Genomic DNA, 17,049 nt, shown 5'->3' on the forward strand with positions numbered 1-17,049 from the left:
CCAAGACCGGTTTCGCCCCTTTTTGAGGCTCATCAGGTGGGCGCAGTCCCCCAGGTTTCCGTCAAACTTATCTTTTACTTGAAACCAAATTGCACGAAATTAGCGAATATACACTCATTTGCAAACAAATTTGGTTTTGCGAGAGACTCACCTGGGACCCTACTGAATCTCTCGTTTGTGATATTTTCAGGCAACTGAATGTGCTGCACCAGGCCGCCTCATGTTTCAGTCGCTACGATATTCGAGATATCGCGATACATGTATATCTTTGTAATGTACTATTCATAAGGTTGCTGTAAATCTTTCGACAGCCCACGACTGGTTTCTACCTTTTTGAGTTTCGTCAGGTAGGCGCAGAAACTTCATTTTCGGACTCTTAGAGAAACAGGCGAGATAACTGAGCTAAAGAGTTTCAGAAAGAAATTTCTCGCACCATGAAAATGTTGATGGTATTTTTTATACTGTAGATGATATCCAAGACGAATTCAGCGTTACAATGAGTATACTTAAAGCTACACTATCAACAAAAGCAAAACAGTAGTCACCACGTTGGTGCAGCAAAAGGCGCTTGAGAGTAACAAGTTGGACAAAACAGGAATGAGAGAGAGGAATGAAGGTTCTTATCCTGTGATAGGTTCAACCCAAAATATTCACCCCGAAGATAGCACGCTTCTAGAATGGAAGCCGTTTGTTTTGTCTAACTGATCTAAGCGTTGTATCCAACTCATTGACATACGATTTTCGCATAACGCTATTCCATCCATTTTGTGTTTATAACTGCATTGAGATAGCTTGCGAGGTGTCAAAAACGGATTCAATTTCCGTTAATTAATGTTGGTTGCTCCTGGATACCGAGCAAAATTTGTAGATAATTTCGAAAGGTCACAAATTCAAGGCCACATTCATCATGTTGCGGATTCGCGAATATTCGTACTTGACGCCTATCGATCGTCTGGCATTTTGCTTCCTAATCTTGACAACTGACCTGGAAATCAGTGGTTTTTTGCATTGCGTCCAGAATTGGTCATGAAACATCTGTATGCTATCGATCAAGCCAAGCTTGCTGTTTTATCAGATAAAAGTCATGAAACCGCAGGTGAGAGGTTACTGTAAAGTTAGGAGAACGGCACTAAAGAACAAACACTGACTATGCAATAAATAGTGCTGAGAGAAAAGGTAGCTAAGATTTCGGATGCTTGTTAACCCATACTTTGTGTGGTTTTAAAATCAAATTATATCATGATGACTGAAAGCATACAGGAGCGTTAACTTCGGCCATCCTGAAGAGAAATGGTGTTTAATCCGAAAACCAAAGTTGGTCACTTGAAAACATTGAGTGTAATAGGAAAATGAAAATGTGAAAAATTTGAATGCTAGGCAATAAATACAGCAAACTAATGTGCCGAAAAACATCCGTTTCGTTAGTTGCTGCTTGAAGCACCAGTTTGAAGCAGACTGGATGTTTTCAGCCGGAAACAGATTGTCAAGCAAAGGATCGAAATGGTGTGGACACTTCCACAGTCAGTGACTTGTGTTTGCTTGTCATTTTGAGCTTTCGGCATACTTACGACAATTTTATGCGTGGTACATGGCGTTGAGTGTTTCTCCTTACCATTGACTCACGCCTGATCCAGTTTAACCGCAACTCCATGCCTAATGCGAGTCTCAACTGTGCTAGTGATTACCGCATCTTGAAGGGCATTTTGCATTGTTAGTCCGTTCTTCGGTTACTGGTCTGTACACGCGTGTTTCCCTACCAAAAATTCTTGCATACGTTGGGATTCATCTTATCTGACTAAAACTATTGGTGGCATGGCTTCGAATGGGACGCTTCCCTCGTTTTATCTAATATTCTCCTGTAGTCCTTCCACATCTATCGCTTGGATGTTTGTGACCATGCTCTTAAAAAATAAGCGATAAAAATAGTTGCCTGGACGTAGCAATCTACTCATACTTTCGGCAAATACACTCATTCGTACAACAACTGGGTTTTCACTGAACAGTCAGCTGAATATGCTACACAAAGGTCGCCTTAGGTTTCAGTTGGCACGATATTCAAGGCAGCGCAGTATATTTTCATTAAGGAAACCACCCACAAGTTTGCTGGAAATTCTTTGACAGCCCACGAACGATTTCGCCCTTTTTGGAGCTCATCAGGTAGGCGTAGTTCCCGAGTTTCCGTCAGCCTTTTGTCTTACTTGAATCCGAATTAGGAAGATTTCGGCAATTACTCTTTTTTGACAAGAGACTCAACTGAATCCAGCTGAATCTCTCGTCAATGATGATCCGCTTCATAAACGAGGGATTCAGCTGGATTCATATGTCTCCTTTCATTGCCCAATATGATTCTGAGAAGTTATCGAAAATCCAAAAAAACTCAAGGCTACACGGGGGATTAAATGGGAAATAATCCAGTAGATATGCTGACTTTCTTTTATGCATGTTCCACATTTTCTTGTATTTGGCTACCCATCACGTGAGCTATGGATGTATGGCCAATATTGACCAAAAATTCCTTCGTTAAAATTAAATTCAAGCCAGTGGAAAAAGACAAACAGGTTAACTGGAGTTTCGAAAAAAAATGAGTCACTGCGATATATGTCCAGAGGTGTTTACCGCATTTGCAGCATGGTGTTTATCTGGATATTTTTCGTAGAACAACGGTCCTTTCATCATCGCGGTTTGTTCATTTGCCCTGCTGACAACATAAGTTGTAGGCCCTGACAGCAAAGATTGAAATAAGCGATTTGGAGTGTCGCCAAAATAATGATACCCTACGTTCTGTCTGAATCTTGCATCATGCTGAGCTTCATACTGTCTGGTCTGGATGTTTTGTTGCAAATCAAAGCTACTACTACCTAATTTCGGCTCACAAGTAGCAGGAAGATAGGCAGAAAACTGAGTAAACTGAACCAGCTGGTTGTTGGTCAGATAGGTGTTGAGTTGTTTGCCGAGCTTGGTATTTAGCTTGCAAACTTTTTGTCACCAAACGAGGGAAACATCAAAACACAGTTGATAGCGCATGCAATATACCAGTGAAAGAATGAAGGCCTTCGCTGCAGAGTGATTTATTATAAAATGCCAACAGAACAATTACAGACTATTGGACAGGGAAGCAACTTTTTTTTACAAAAACTGAATATCCATCCTCTCTTCGAACACGTCACCCTGAACTTTTCTGGATATTCATCGACTGTTGCTCAAATCCAAGCAAATGCTACAAAGTGACTCCACAAATCCCGTAATAGATCTCAATTTTCAAGAGACGCAAAGCAGATTTACGAGAAAATATACTACTCGCACGCCCCCATAAGCAGTATCACCGTTACACCAGTATTCCAAAACAATACCGAAATGAAACAACCTTTCGAAGAAAAACAAAGACATGGGTATATCAGTTATATAATGAAACATTATTAATCCCATCGCAGGGCGCAATTCCACGTTAAGATCGGCCAGCTCGGTCTAGCTAGATTTCCATATCAACCCACTTTCGAATTTGGAACAGAAACCCCCTAAGTAGATAGTTAAGTTGATTTGCTGAAATCCCGTGGTAGAATGCTGACCACTGACGAAATACTACTACCAACAACATTGTGAAAAAAGGGAAATATCCGCAACCTGGCAGTCAACCTTAATCGGCCGCAGCGTCCCAGTGAATTGATACAACTGGTTTTCAGACAGTAGTATAGAAAACATGAGCGTAAATATGTTTGACCTAGGCACTCTAAATTTCTGAAACTCTGGACTTAGATATATGCTGACACACATTCCTACCGAAGGAGGATGCTGTAATACCAACCAGGAATTAGTACCTTTAATTATATCACCCACGAACATAGAGGAAGGCAGGCTTGATACATATACTCCGATTGCATACCTGCGTATATATATATATATTCAACCCACTTTCGAATTTGGAACAGAAACCCCCTAAGTAGATAGTTAAGTTGATTTGCTGAAATCCCGTGGTAGAATGCTGACCACTGACGAAATACTACTACCAACAACATTGTGAAAAAAGGGAAATATCCGCAACCTGGCAGTCAACCTTAATCGGCCGCAGCGTCCCAGTGAATTGATACAACTGGTTTTCAGACAGTAGTATAGAAAACATGAGCGTAAATATGTTTGACCTAGGCACTCTAAATTTCTGAAACTCTGGACTTAGATATATGCTGACACACATTCCTACCGAAGGAGGATGCTGTAATACCAACCAGGAATTAGTACCTTTAATTATATCACCCACGAACATAGAGGAAGGCAGGCTTGATACATATACCTCCGATTGCTACCTGCGTATATATATATATATGCATGCGTATAGGAAAGACCGAAACATTATAAAACCAGTCGTGACGTGAAGACCTACCCAGGTGGCTATCACCACCATTTACGAAGATATACTTCAAAAATCTATCGTTTAGTGTTTGTCAGGAATGTTTCATATAAGATAGATTATCGTCGAATCTGGGGAGACCATGGCTTATGTGGGTTTTACCACACAGTAGTGATTTTCTGCTAACCGTAATCGGCCTTTCTAGTGCATCTTGATGAGAACACTCGGAGTTTGCGACCAAAACTCATATCCACCTGGTGTGGTGATTTTTGTCTCCTTCGAAGAGCTGACTTTTTTAAAAGCAGTTACATGTAAAGCCAAAGAAGCCTGATACTTTAGAAGAATTTTTACACATGATATTATAGTCAGAAAATGAGGTTTTGGTATTTATTCAAAGTGAGTTACCGAATACGTACTTCTTTAAGGCCATATTATGCTCCTTCTGGAAGGAACGCCAGAGTAGAACATCTCATGGAGGCAAATTCAGCTGGTCTCCTAAAGTGTGCTTCGATTCCTCTCTCTCACACTGAAAAAAATCTTCTTCGACAAATACACTTATTTTGAATACCAATTTGGTTTTCACAAAAGACTCAACTGAATCCCGCGTTTTTATGATATTCTTTCTCCTTTCTGTTTGCATATTGAAGTGCTCTCCATAGAATAGTTGAATGCATATAAATGAACTTGGAAAGTGTCCATTTTGTTTTCACAAAGACTCAACTGAATCCCGCGTTTTTCTGATATTCTTTCTCCTTTCTGTTTGCATATTGAAGTGCTCTCCATAGAATAGTTGAATGCATATAAATGAACTTGGAAAGTGTCCATTTTTGCTTCTGATAACTTCCAACCAACTTTACTTGTCGCTTTTAACCGGCCACTTCCAAGTAACAAAGCAAAACTACCGCTCATAAGGACTCAATACAAAATGGTCTCTTTTGGGACTAAATATTTTCTTTGGAACCTGGCAATCGAAAAATAAAAAATGCCAAACAAAAGTGGCTTCTTCTGAAAGCTTGTCTTTACAGAAGGGTGAAATTATCTTACGAAAAAGTGCACTGCTATTAAGGAGAATTTGCGTAGCCCCACTCCACACAAAGGACAATATGTGAACCAGGATATTCAAAGGTAGCCGACTGTCGAACTGACAAACCCAGAAACAAGAAACTCCTTGAAGTCAGATCAACAAAGGCCTCAAATGGGAACCCAGCGAGGTCAGGGATAGAAGTCACTCCAACACCGACCAGAGGACGAGAGCAGGGAAGGCCAAGCTCAAAGATCACATGGTCACTGACTGATCAGTACATAGGACAACAGGCCAACCAATGAAACCAACAGGCCGAACAATCAATCGTGATCAAAGTTCCGCCTCAAGCAGCAGGCACATTAACACACACGCACACATACTACTCGACGCACAACCGCTGGCCTATCGCTACACTCCCTAAAATGCACTGCTAATTTCACCTCCATCGGTGCTGGAACGTTTGCAATCACACGTCCAACTCAGCAAACAAATAGACGACCAATAATAAGCATATTATGGTGATCCTAATCACCAATTTTGACTGCATGTCGTGCCTAAATGATGTCAGAATGCATGGAGGTCCAGTGCAAAAACGTTGCTTCTTGGCTTCCGTACACAGACTATAGTCCTGATTATTATTTGCATGATGGTACCTTAAAAAGCAGCAATTTCAAATGGAATTTCACGGGGCTGGGCTGAAGTGGACTAAATTCGGTGGAGAATCTATCTTGAGGAAACTTATTGGAAGAAATTCTTTGATTTTGTCCATCGGACGACCACATATCGGCCAAACGTCTCGGTCCAAACACATTTAGCGCCCGACTAGTTCATTTCGATACAACATGCAGTCCGAACCTAACATCGAATAAAGCATTGGACTTCACTTATTTCGTGCGAAAATAACCGGCTCATTCATCGCACGTTGTGAAATAAAAAAGTGCTAAATGGAACAAGTTAATCTGGTCCTCATCCATAGGTGAGCCGTATTGCATGCTCAGCTAGTCAAATTCAAATTCAACGTGGGTGCTTTGGACAGCCTCTGCGTGGGTAACACTGAATTTTCTATTATGCCTAAGGTAACTGTTCCAGATATTCGAGTTATTTACCCGTAACTGAAGCTTATCAGTGCAACAGGACAAAAGATTTTTAGGACGTCAGCTTTCCTCATCTAGGTCACTGTGAACTATTTGCCATCTGTTCTAACATGTTAGACTGATAAGACGAAATAGTGTATCAGTGTGATGCGTCCTCATCTAACAAGGTAAAGAGGGACGCCCTAGTCACTGAGCTATAGTGCCTTGTTCCACCCCATCTGCTACTGTGTTGCCTTTAATTGATACAGTAGATGTGAGATTTTCCAATTCAGTTTCCAAGTCAAAACAGGAGGAGTTCGTTTGAGCAAAACTGAGTATAGTGATAGTCGGCCGAACAGTTTCCACCAGCTAAGCGGGGTATCTCCTTTGGGATGAACCAGCTGTTCCGAGAGTCCTGATTTATGTTCTTTCCGGTCATGTGAGGTTGGTTCTCTCGAGGAGGAATCGCAACGGAGAAAATTCATGCCTCAAAGACTGTCCCCTAAATGAAAATACTTTCTCTACGTCAGTCCGCTCCTACGTGTGGAGTACCGAATTCACAAAAAGACGAGAATATTCTTGTTATCGTTTATCTATCCAGAGTGGGTGCGTTTGATACCCAAAGCATGAGTGAAGAGTGATGTAAGGTTTGGTCATGAGTTCAGAAAAATGCCAATACACTGTCGTTATTACACTACTCTATTAAACCTCTCTGATTTTTCAGATTAATGCCTTCGGAACTTTTTCAGTTCAGGGAATATTTGATTACTTTTCATTCCCTTTCAAATACAAACAGTCTCGTACTCATCTACTCTGTCGACATTTGTCAACAGCAGCATCCTAAATGCTGTATTCATTAGACAGTAGTTTAAAATCAACCACATGCAAGATGAACTATCGATTTTCCGACCTGTTTTGACATCAACATCCCATCATTTACCAACTGATCAAGCGTTTGAAAATAACAAACGAATCAATAGATGAGCTCTCAAGTGAAAAAAAACTGGCGGAGATCCAGAATTTCAAGGAGCAATGTGGACGGCGCACCAATAGTCCAGTACAACCGATCAGCTAAAGCCATCTTACGACTGCGTTAAGTCTCCCGTTAAAACCAACTTAGAGCATTCCGCTACCTGCTTAAAATCTCATGTTCAAATAGCACGTAAGTTTGGGGGAACTCTGGGACTCTGGTGAGCCTGATAAGAATTCTGATGGGCTGTCCGTCACTTTTCAACATCCTTCTGAGTAGTGCATTCCGTCAAGGAAACCTCGCGATTGTTTTTTGATATGTTTTCTACATTTATGTTCTACACACCCACAAGCAATTTTTTAATTACAGCACACCACATCGTTTTGTTCCTCTTTGGGGCCTATCCGGTAGGAATAGGTCCCCAATTTCCTTCTTGATTTAACTGAATATGCATACTTCAATACTACTGTAACGGTAATACTACTGATGAGGAGGCATGCGATTCGAAAAGAGTAAATGGGACGCAGCTTCGTTAGGGGCATGATACACCCGAAGAGCGGCTGAGTAGACCGGATGCCAAAGCCGACATGACAGAGGTAAATGCAAATCGGTGGCATGCGAACGTCCTCTAAAGGGGGAAATTGTGTAACGGTGATACTACTGATGGGGAGGCATGCGAGTGGTATGTTATCTCGTGAATCCGCTTTGCGTCCCTTGAAAAGTGAGATCTATTACGGGAGTTTTGGAGTCACTCTATAGCATTTGCTTGCAACTGAGCAACACTCAATGAATATCCATAAAAGTCCAGGAAGGTGCGTTTAAAGAGAGGATGGATATTCAGTTTTTGTAAACAAGATGCATGAGAGCTTCGCTTCCCTGTCCAATAGTCTGTGACTGTTCAGTTGGCTTTTTCTCATAAATAACTCCGCAGTGCAGGCCTTCTTCCTTTTCACTACTAGTGAAGATTGAATAGCCCACCACAAATGGGCTTTTTCTTGTGGCCTGACTTCTTGTTTAGAAGCCGAGTTGTAGCCACAGTGCAACGTATATATAAGTAAACACTAGCGAGTCCTTCGCTGCTAATCGTCGCATCCCCTCATGTTGCAAAAAGTGTTTACATCCTTGCCGCAATGAGCAGAATGTCTCTTAACTGTCAACTGTCGAGATGAATTCCGTCAACAAGCAAACTTGGTAGCTGTTCATCTTTGCAAATAAAAAGGTTTGGAAAGTGTCTGGGATCTGTCTCACTAGGTTTGTTTACCCGAGCCTGAATTGTCCTACTTGTTGTGACAAGCAAAGTTTTGGAATCGGTTAGCGGACTCCGCTTGTCTCTGAAATACAGTACTCATTTTACCTCATGAGAAATTGCTCCCTCAATAAAACAGCAGAAACGCAAAATATTGTTCCGTTGCCCTTCTCACTTAGGAAGGAAAACAGCGACTGATCACAGTAAGCAAAGTGTTAGCATTTTGCCACGTGTGTGTAACCAGGCGCTTCAACTAATATCATTCATATATCTGTTTGATAACCTCATCACACAACCCATATGCAGTTAGCTGGATTTGGCATGCTGAAATTAGTCGAAGCAGGCCATTAATCTCCTTGGGACGAATTACAACCCGACACTTCCACCTTCCAACAGGACTGAGAACACATCATGACTACTAATGGCAGAGGCACGAACTTCCTGACCTGGCGGTTTGTGGTTCGAACCTACCCTCAGCATCTCTACGGCGCTCAGTAATTGCACAATGGAGTTGAATTGTCGAAAGTTATGACCTGTCCCCGATGGACTAAGGAAATCGGACATTCGAGTTGAGAGTATCAGTTCAAACTTTTAAACCCCGTTTAGGCATCCCGGGGTCTCAGCGATGCTGGTAAATTATCCCACAAGGCTTTTCAGCCAGAGGCATGGTTGCTTTAGTGAACACTGAAATTTGGCGAGCTGCGAAAACATGAACGTAGATTAGGATGTTTTTTGGTCTAAGCACAAACGGCACAAAATGCAACATTTTGACGTAGAAAGTTTTACCCCACTTCAAAGGTTTTGCAGCTGAGAGCATCGTGCGGATAATGGGCACCCATCTCTAGTGCTCCTGTCTAAGACTTGACAGCATCTAAGCCCTCGTGCTTCCTTCGGGTGGCATGACAGCTGGGTATCGAAAAGACAGTACATCTGAGTGACTGCTGTTATCATCATTCCAACTTCGGATTGTTCGTCAATCTGATGTCACAGTATCAAAGCGGTGAAAGTTAAATCGCTTCAGTTACACCTTCTCACCGGTAGCGTATGGTTTACTGTCATAGCTCGTTTTCCCTTTTACCCAATTTCTTATTGCATTGGTATTTGAGACAGGCTCCAACAACACTCAGCAGAACTTTTAGAGCACTTTAAACTCCCAGATGTTCGGCCTCTCAAATCATGAAGCAATAACTTCTGAAGGTTGAATGTGTGAGGTGTAAATTACCTGGATGTGGTTCAGTTTGAGCGAGTAATTAGTTTACTTTGAAAGGCTTGTTCCATCCGTGTAGTAAAAACAGTCCTGAGAATTATCATCAAGTTTTCAGTGAATGTGTGCATGAGCCATCGGGCCGATAGCCGTGGGAACAAATGGTTTCACTACGGAGCTCTGGAACAGCGTTTCGCAGAACGGAATGTTTTATCACCCATTCAGTCGTAAATTCTATGGTGTAATATTATCAACTTGAATGTGTGCGCCCATAACAACGGCATTTTCCCAGCTTAGTTCTCAGTGTGCAATTTCCAAGCTGGTGTTCCTATTAGAACAACCATCAAATTTGCCCAACGTGTTGTAACGCCCAAAAACCAAGTCAAAAACACTTGTAAAGCGTGTCGTGTATGCGGCGACAACAATCTGGAAATTCTGACTCCTTCTGAGTGCACTATAGGCAATCGGCATTCGACTGATACTGGAGCCACACACTTTCAGTCCATCAGAGCTCGCCTTGTTGTTGGACTGGCATGTGACCCAACCTTCTGGGGGATAGGCTACCTGGCCTTGGCAGCGCCTGAATGCGAACGGTAAAGTGGTATCAATGTGGAACTCCGCCTTACACCTCCCCACTGAAGTTTGTTGACAGCTTCGAAGTCGGTAGTTTACTTGCAGTGACCTCACTGATTTGTCTATCTTCTCTGTCCAGCGTATCGGTATTTATGTGTGCACCGGCTAGGCATTCGACGGAGCAGCTGATCGACTTTCCATTATGGTGACGAGATCAAGTGTCCAGAAGTATCTCCGTACTCAATTCACCGTGTCCTGTGGGCAGGATGTGCGCATCTGTCCGGATTGGTTTGTGTGCCGGACACACCTGACTAGGCGAACTTGAATCTCGCAGAGCACTTTGCCGCGCCGGCGGAGAATGTGTCCTGGATTCCACGCTGGGTGTCCGCCACTGTAGTCGTGAACCAACATTATCTGGTTTTCGCTGAAGAAGCGTGCGTCTGCGCCATGGTTTCGGTTGAACGGTTTCGCCAGCTTCGTGTTACGGTGACTCATCTGATTCTTCTGTGGCTCGATTGTGTCATGCGAAGACCAAAGCTTTCGTGGGAGGAGTGCCTGTACTGGTGGCACTCCATCAGCCGAGTTGTGGTTTGGCATTTCTCGATTGTCCAGCGGGAACCCCAGCAAAATCTCTCCTTTCTGTCCCTCCCCTTTGGACTTCTGAATTGCACTCTTCAGAGTGTCGGTTGAGTGTGAAGGAGCTGGTGCATCTGGCACGGGAATTGGCCGAGGCACCACTGGCCACGCTCCAGTCGCAGGAGAACAATGTTGGTTCAACAGTGGACGAATTGCAGACCAAATTGGACCAACTTGCGGAACAGCTTGCAGTCAGAAAGATGGAATCGCGGAGGTTTGTTCGAGTGAGCCGGTGCTACAAGTGTGGCAAGCCTGGCCATTGGAAGAATCAATCCCCTCGAACCCGAACACAGGTACATAGTAAACAGTTGGATTACTTCTCTTTTCCCGGGTGGGTTGCGATTTGCCCAGTGACAAAGGCTACGATACATGCCGTTATCGAGATAAATGGAAAGGGGAAGCTGTGCCTAATTGATACAAGAGCATGGGTGTCGCCTAGGTAGAGAGGGAACGAAGCTGGATGCAAACCGTGTGCACTAGCCGTGAGAGCACTGGCTGGATACCGACTGAAAATGACGGATTGTCAATGCACTCACTGCGCCTAGGTGACAAGTCCGTGCAGCACAAGTTCCTCATCACCAGATCTGAATATGATTTCACCCTGTTTTACAAGACTTTCATCGGACGCTGTATGTATAGATCAACTGAAAGAAAAACGTCAAGATGTCATCAAAGAACTCGATTATTTTGGAGCACTGCACGTCTGCGTTCGCTGCATAGTCGCCACACTCAATGGTCCGGGGCAACTATGTGACAATAACAATAGCCTCGCCAATTCCATAGATGAACTTAACCCGAACACAGGTACATAGTAAACAGTTGGATTACTTCTCTTTTCCCGGGTGGGTTGCGATTTGCCCAGTGACAAAGGCTACGATACATGCCGTTATCGAGATAAATGGAAAGGGGAAGCTGTGCCTAATTGATACAAGAGCATGGGTGTCGCCTAGGTAGAGAGGGAACGAAGCTGGATGCAAACCGTGTGCACTAGCCGTGAGAGCACTGGCTGGATACCGACTGAAAATGACGGATTGTCAATGCACTCACTGCGCCTAGGTGACAAGTCCGTGCAGCACAAGTTCCTCATCACCAGATCTGAATATGATTTCACCCTGTTTTACAAGACTTTCATCGGACGCTGTATGTATAGATCAACTGAAAGAAAAACGTCAAGATGTCATCAAAGAACTCGATTATTTTGGAGCACTGCACGTCTGCGTTCGCTGCATAGTCGCCACACTCAATGGTCCGGGGCAACTATGTGACAATAACAATAGCCTCGCCAATTCCATTCCATAGATTGTTCACAGCTAACCATCCGTCTTCCGCAGTCAAAAAGGCATCAACAGGCGTCGCACTCAAACGATAGTCACACGAACCAAACCGGCTATCTTCTATGATTACCAAAATAGCTATCATCCGTGATCCCATGATCATCATCTGGAAACTCCCTTAATTCCAAACACTCTTTTTCGCATTGTCCAAGACTGCATCGTAGGGCTTGTCGTAAGCTGCTGCTCCCGCCATGACGATTCAACGTGTGTCCTGGTGGGTCAAGTGAAAGCTAACTAATTTGCTGATGAACTGACAGCACCTAAGAAGGAAGGTTAGGTTGTATTGACCTCAGTCGACGGTTGGTGAATGAAGCCCAAGAATACCATTCAATTGGTTGCAACGGGTCATCTTAGCACCGCGTCAAGGCTGCCTAAACACTGAATCTCCGCCCTGGTCAGCCCTGCCCAGATTTGGTGAAATAAACCGCTCAGTGAAGCATCGAAGCCTGAAGTGGCAAGCTGCACGATCTACAGAGTCCGACCGCCACAAATTTTAGAAAAATAGCAGCAGGAGATATAAGTTGCGTTCACCTTTTTTCCCATCAGCTCCTCCTTACAATTCAACCCATCCCCGATACCCTCTTCTTTTTTAAATGAACTAATTTCTGGCACACGGATGAGTACAATACTTCGTTGAACCCCTTACTAACAAACATCACAATCGTTACCACAGTTACTGCAAACGCATCATTCTTTAAGGTTTTTCGCGGAGTATCCACGAAGTTAAGTTATTTTCTGGTGGAAGTAATACCACGGACCAAGTATCAACCTCCAGCCCACTTCATAAACTTTTCCGTGAACTATTGGTGAAATCGGGATAGCCGAAAGCTCATTTTTCATCACTGTGCCTCTTCTGTGGTAAGATGCAAAGGCTGTTTCAGACTACATCCCACTAACGTTGCATGGAAGGTTCTTGATACTCTCTTACTTAAGCCTCTTTGGTATTAATGGAAATCTCTCACTAGACCAAATTAGAGTGGGTCACGTCCAACAGAAGACTGTCGGCCAATTTTTCACTTTATGGCGCAGTCCACAGTCACATGTTTCATCGATTTCCACTGTCTTTAGCTACTTGGATCGAGAACGGTTGCCAAGCTCGTGGACTCATTGCGGTTACGTTTTCTCAGACCAAAGTTTGTGTTCGTGCCTAGGTAGAGGGAGCCGAACGTGGGCGTCGGAATTTGAAAGGGATGCTAGTTATCTTCAGTGCTGTTCACTTTCCGCGTAGACGGGAGTGAGTGTATTCTTAGCTGTCTGCTCAGCTCAGACAAGCGAACTCCTTGCCTTAAGTATTCTGAAGAGATATCTGTCTTTGGAGACAACTTCAGCAGCTCCCTGATGCTACTCAACCGAATATTCCTACTGGCCTTCTGATCTGACCCACAAATCAGCGTCGCAAATTTCACAGGCCCAATTCTTCAGTCAGTGTAGGCTTGAGATTAGCACACCGTACGAGTGTTCAACGTCAAGGGACCCGACTCAATTGTGCATTCTAACAGTCAGATCTAAGAGGAAGCCAAACTCTGCAAGAATCGTCCCACAATTACGGTAGGACCTGCGATCAACATAAACTCGTAACAACCTGGTTGTTAGGAGCCGAGGTTCGTCAGAACATGGACGTTTCCAAAAACTGGTGCACAGGAGGGATACGCGCTTGGTCCCGGCATGCTTTCCTCAAATAAAGCGGTACTTAAGCGCTTTCCTGATAAAAAGAAGCTGAATAAGGTATTCCTATTAACGACAGGTTTTTGTCCACTAAGTTGGCCAACTTGGGACTCTTCAGACATATCACTTTTGACGGAGTTCGCTAGTCCGCTTAGAAATGTGGCCGGCCGTATGAGGTGAAGCACCGAAATTCCGTGTCGTTTAACTTATGTCTAACCCCCACCGAAAGACTTCTGGTTAGGTCCGTTTGCCCGATCCCATGTATTTTATTGAAATACAAGAGCCGCGAACAATGGCTGTCGGTGGACGTGACTTATTAGGATATTTAAACGGTATTTTTCGGACAACGAAGATTTCACGTTGAATATGTCTGTTTTGACTCCCTGGTGAGCGATTGAGAGCCTGGAAGTTTTCTGGAGCTGGTTATGGCTAGCCTGTCAGAGTAGGGCAATGGTCTAGGCCAGAGGAGCCTCAGATATCGCGGTGGTTATTGAAAAAGGGAAAATTAGGGAATGTCGTTCCGATTTGACCGTTCCGGTTGTTTTGTCTTGACTCTGTTTTGTGCATTCTTTGAAGCAAACCAACAGGAACAACCATTTTCTTCTAGGATACTCCCAATGACGTCCAGCTCCCTTTGCAACATGTCATTGAAACATATGATTCATGCTCGTGAAGGCAAAGGGCAAACAATATTTGTCTTTAGAGGGACAAATCTACGAAATTTCAAATGTTATCCACTTCACTCCATCTAAATCACAGTCTTCACTGACAGCACAAAATATGTCATGAACATATCCGATCCAAGATGGAACCAAAACTGGTGAAATAGAAAACCATAAAAAGTCATCATAAAATAACTCGAGTATGTAAAATGCCATCGACTACTGGGAACCAAATTCATCTCGGTTCCTAACTGTAAATACTGAGAGATTATTACCAAATTTGCCGGTCTTCTGCTTCATCAAAATAAGCCAAACTCCTTTACCTAATATCTTTATCGAAAACTTGGTACTGTACTGGTACTGTACCTTTTGAAACCATCTACTAAAGTTTAAAACACTTTAGTTCGCGTTTTTCTCACGAACACTTTGCGGAATGCTATTAGCGCAACCTCAATTGTTCTGGATTATCTCAACTGATTTTCAACACAAGACCTTCGAAGCTGCAGCTAGCTATCATACAACACGCTTGGCATAGCAAGTCTCCGATTTCTTCCTTTGGGATACGTGGTAGACTCAAGTTGTTGAATGTCTCGAAGTGCTTGCTAGCTGAATGTATACATTCATTCCCTAGCGCACAAAATTGCCCAAAGCATTATGACAGGATATCAGACAACACAACCCCCATGTCAGTAGTACATCAGTTTATCGAGATCCTGCACTTAGAAGTGAACGTAGCGTGGACATGAAGGTATACCTTCAGGTAAACTCGAACCGTCTACTAGACAGATGCTCCATCAAGTGAGCTACCGAAGGAGCCTTCCCCCGTCACTCGGTCTTTCTAAGCTGGAACTCTTCCATGTTCAGTCACCCAGTGACGCTGTATTCCACTTTGTTGCGGTTATGACTCGCATCCAGTCAGCACACTTACTTTGTCCTCCCGTACTCCTAGAGATATCACTTATTTTTGTGTGCATTTCTCACTGTTGCGTTTTATGTCGTACCTAACGGCCACCTCTCATTTGACGCTGACATCTCAGTTCCAACAGTGTGGCCTCTCTCCGAAGCTCATCGAGAAGGATCAGCAAAAAATTGGGGACAGCTATTCGTCCGCAGTATTCACTTCACTGTAATCCAGGGCTTACTCGGTCCTACTTCTCTCCTGTTTGACGTATTCACTTCTTCATGACTGCACACTGAAATCCGCAAGTCGTTCTCTAGCTGTGTTTACCTGATTATTCACCAGCCTTTTTAAGGGCAACCTTGCTTAGCAACTGTTCCCCTCGTAATCTTGGATGTCACAATATTACCTGATAGTGTATCACAAAGGAACAGTATTGAGATGCCGTGTACACATAGTCTGATGCCTCATCTAGGTGACTCCAAATCAGAGTAGTTTCGACGGCATTTGGCACCACAGTGACTGGTAGAGCATCATATCCAAGAGAAAAGAAAAATACCATAAAAGTGTGATTCTGTTGAATCTCAGCTGAATATCGCGTCATTGCCAACTGAAGCTGAAAATAAATGTTTATCTGAACGAACGTGCACTTTAGTCTTCAGATAAGTAATTAGTCGGATGTTACTTCGGGGCTTAAGCCTGTTTGATGAGCCCGAAGGAGGGCGCGAACGGTAGTGGATCGTCAAGGTCTACCATTGACATTATGACCAGAGTCAATTCAGAATGTTTAATCATTTTTCTGAAACAGATCCCTTTAAGCCTTAATTATGAAATCTCTCTGTTGAGAGAAGATTGATATATTCGGGGAAGAACACGACTTTAACTGAATTTCGCTTAGTATAGCCAGTTTGGAATTACTGAGTTTCTGCCTCTTGCATAAAGTTTCATGGGCAGTTCACCATTGTTAGCGGTACAGCACGTCATGTACGTATGTATACTACTAAGCCATATCCGGTTGAGTTGTACTCTTAGCTCTTGGTTTTCACAATATTTTAAGACGTTCTTCTGACTTTCACAAGTCTTTCCAAGTAATCAAACGAAAATCTCTAAAAGGTGCTCCCTGTTGTATGTGCGTACTACATCATTCTCACTCGCTGATTGCCGTTAGGACCGATTGATTTTTCATCGTGCTCTTCGCATCACACAGCTAGGCTATTCGGAGTAGCCTATATTGATCAGTTTCGTCTTCGTGTATTCCTACTGATAGCTCGAAGGAATTTTATTTCCCGAGCTTTCTTCCGTACGCTCCTAGAAGAATCAAACTTTCTGTCCTAATTTTGTTTTATTTTCAATTTGGCTTTCGTGATGAACAGAATTTATTCTGGTCACGCAATGCAGGCCACGTAGGTGGGCGAACAAAAC

General features: G+C 43.3%; 1 protein-coding gene across 1 annotated transcript in view; it reads right to left on the minus strand.

The window, feature by feature from the left end:
- The window catches only part of T265_07374 (hypothetical protein), a gene marked incomplete at both ends in the record, with an annotated part of 48,661 nt that overhangs the window by 23,399 nt on the left and 8,213 nt on the right, over window positions 1-17,049 (minus strand). Inside the window, 2 exons of the mRNA XM_009172878.1 lie at window positions 10,355-10,439; window positions 10,740-11,253. Coding sequence (XP_009171142.1) covers window positions 10,355-10,439; window positions 10,740-11,253 — 599 coding nt within the window. The remainder of the gene's footprint in view (window positions 1-10,354; window positions 10,440-10,739; window positions 11,254-17,049) is intronic.

Source organism: Opisthorchis viverrini, assembly GCF_000715545.1.
Source record: "Opisthorchis viverrini unplaced genomic scaffold opera_v5_167, whole genome shotgun sequence".
NCBI classification, from domain to species: domain Eukaryota; kingdom Metazoa; phylum Platyhelminthes; class Trematoda; order Opisthorchiida; family Opisthorchiidae; genus Opisthorchis; species Opisthorchis viverrini.